This window comes from Antechinus flavipes, chromosome 1 (genome assembly GCF_016432865.1).
Source record: "Antechinus flavipes isolate AdamAnt ecotype Samford, QLD, Australia chromosome 1, AdamAnt_v2, whole genome shotgun sequence".
In the NCBI taxonomy this organism is placed as follows: Eukaryota; Metazoa; Chordata; class Mammalia; order Dasyuromorphia; family Dasyuridae; genus Antechinus; species Antechinus flavipes.
The window spans coordinates 410,639,528-410,642,330 of NC_067398.1; the positions used below are offsets into that span (position 1 = coordinate 410,639,528).

The 2,803-nt window shown below is 36.1% G+C and overlaps 1 protein-coding gene across 1 annotated transcript; it reads left to right on the top strand.

Moving 5' to 3' along the window:
- Nucleotides 1-377: 377 nt before the first annotated feature.
- Nucleotides 378-1,298, top strand: LOC127543653 (T-cell surface glycoprotein CD1a-like). Its single transcript, XM_051969877.1, is given in 2 exon segments — nt 378-556; nt 558-1,298. Coding segments are annotated over 2 exon segments (849 nt in total). The 3' UTR covers nt 1,228-1,298.
- The last annotated feature ends 1,505 nt before the right edge of the window (nt 1,299-2,803 follow it).

The following is a 2,803-nucleotide window of genomic DNA, read 5'->3' on the forward strand; positions in this document are numbered from 1 at the left end:
TAAATCCTATTTGGTTGTGGTGTATTATGGTGGTGTAATTATCTGTAATCTCTTTGCTAATGTTTTGTTTGAGAATTTTGCATCAATATTCATTAGGGAAATCCATCTATATTTTTCCCCTCTTTCTTTGTTCTACCTGGTTTAGGTATCAGTACCATGTCTGTATCATAAAAGGAGTTTGGTAGGAGTCCTTTATTCCCAATTTTTTTTCAAAAAATTTATATAGCATTGGAGTTAATTGTTCTTTAAATGTTTGGTAGAATTCACATGTAAATCCATCTGGTTCTGGGGATTTTTTTTAGGAAGTTGATTAATAGCTTGTTCTATATCTTTTTCTAAAATGGAACTATTTAAGTAATTTATTTCCTGAGCGGAGGATGTGGCTGAAACAGAGGCTGCCAGCAGCGAAGAGTCGCCGCAAACACTTGCTGGGTCTCATGCTGTCCTGCTTCCCAGAGCCGCTCACCTTCCAATGCCAGCTTATTTCCTCATTCCTCAATGACAGCTGGGTTCAGAACGTGGGCTCAGGCTGGCTGGAGGATCTGGAGACGCACAGACCCTGTGGTGATCCAAGTGAGAGTAAGCTACTCTGAAGGATCCTCTGTAAGCTTCTTCCAGGTGGCATTTCAGGGAACAGACTTTATGAACTTCCAAGGAGATACATGGAAGCCTGCTCCAGGGGCTGAAAGTGTATCTTGGAATATCTCCAGCATTCTTAACCAGGACCACGGTACCCGGGACATGTTACAGAACTTACTCAGTCACACTATTCCCCAGTTTGTTGGTGGTCTTTTAAACACAGGACAGAAAGACATTGAACGCCAAGTTAGGCCAGAAGTCTGGTTGTCAAGTAGTACCACCTCTACTCCAGGGCAGTTGAAGCTACATTGTCACGTCTCAGGATTCTACCCAAAGTTAGTGAGAGTAACGTGGATAAAGAATGGACAGGAGCAACCAGAAGCTCAGACAAGTGATCTCCTGCCAAATTCAGATGGAACATGGTGGATTCAAGTTGTTCTCATTGTAGAAGCTGGAAACACAGCCAATCTTGCTTGTAGGGTAGAACACAGTAGTCTTGGTGGCCAAGACATTATCGAATACTGGGCCAAAAGCTCTACCTGGTCCTTGGTTCTGGGAATCATGGCTGGAATTACGCCAGTGATTTTAATATCTGGAATCATCTGGTGGTGGAAAAGGCAACATAGGTCATATGTAGAAAATCTGTGACACTCTCCTCCCATTATCTTTCTCTCATTGGAGCCAGAGAAATTCAGCTGTTTAATCCAGGTGTCATAATAGTCTGGAATATTTTGCCTTTTTAATGGTTTTTTTCTCCAAGCTGATATTTTAAATGTATGAGCTCTCTAAGATATGAATGTTGGATTTCTTTTCTTCAATATCCTTGACTTTAAATATGATTTGTGAACTTCATTCTCTGTGAACTCGTCAAATACAGTGTAAGGGAATGTTAACTGGACCTTAATTCTTATGTTCTTTACATGTTTTATGTGCCTGTAATTACACTAAACATATGAAAATGAAGAAAACAGGGTCCTTATTTCTGAAGAACTTGAATCCCCAAAGAGTAAGATCAGAAGAGAGTTCCAGAAAAAACACATGTAATTTAGTGCAGAGAAGATTTTTTGCATGTTAGAGAGGGACATGATTGCTGTTTTAAAAATAGAAAGTTGGCTAAGTGGAAGAAATTGTAAGAAGCAGATTTTAACTCAATTCAAGGTAAACTTGCTGACAATTAGAACTATTCAAGAGGCATAGACTGCTTTAGGGACTTATGAGTTTCTTTGAATTAGAGATCTCTAAGTGAATGCTAGATGGATACTTGGTAGGAATAAAAATAGTATTTCCACCTAAGTACAGGCATACATACCTTGGAGATATTGTAACTTTTATAATAGATCACCTCAAGAAAGTGAATATTGCAACAAAATAAGTCACATTTTTTTTTTGTTTTTAGTGCATATAAAATTATATTCATGCTATACTGTAGTTTATTAAGTGTGCAATAGTATTATGTGTAAAGAAATGAGGTATGTTTTCTAATTAAGAAATATTGTATTGCTAAAACTGCTAATTATCTTCAAAGTCTCCAGTGAGTATAGTCCTTTTGCCTCAATGTTAATGGCTGCTGGTTGATAAAGGTGGTGCTGAAGATTGGGGTATTATGGCAATTTCTTAAGATAAGACAAAAATGAAGTTTGCCACATTTATAGATTCTTTCATGAAAAATTTCTCTATAGTATGTGATGATGGATGATAGCATTTTACCCAAATAGAATCTCTTTAAAAATTGGAGTTAATCCTCTCAAACTCTATCACTGCTTTTTAAATTTAATCTATATAATGTTCTCCATAATTTTTGTTTGTTTGTTTCAGGGAATAGGGAGACCTGAGGAAAGGTAGAGATTTGAGGGTTGGTGGAACAGTTAAAATACACACATTTATGAATTAAGTATACCATCTTATATGGGTACAGTTTGTGGTTCCCCAAAACAATTACAGTAGTAACATGCAAAGATCACTAATTACAGATTACTATAAGGGATATTATAATAATGGAAAAATTTGAAATTTTGTGAGAATTATCAAAATATGTCACAGAGACATGATGTGATATATGCTATTGGAAAAAGTGGTGCTAATAGAATTGTTTGACCTAAGATTGTCATAAACTTTTGATATGTTTTAAAAAAAACCTCTTCCAAACTGCAATATCTGTGAAGCACAATAAAATGAAGCACAATAAGGTAAAAAAAAAAAAAAAGTAATTTATTTCCTGTTCTGT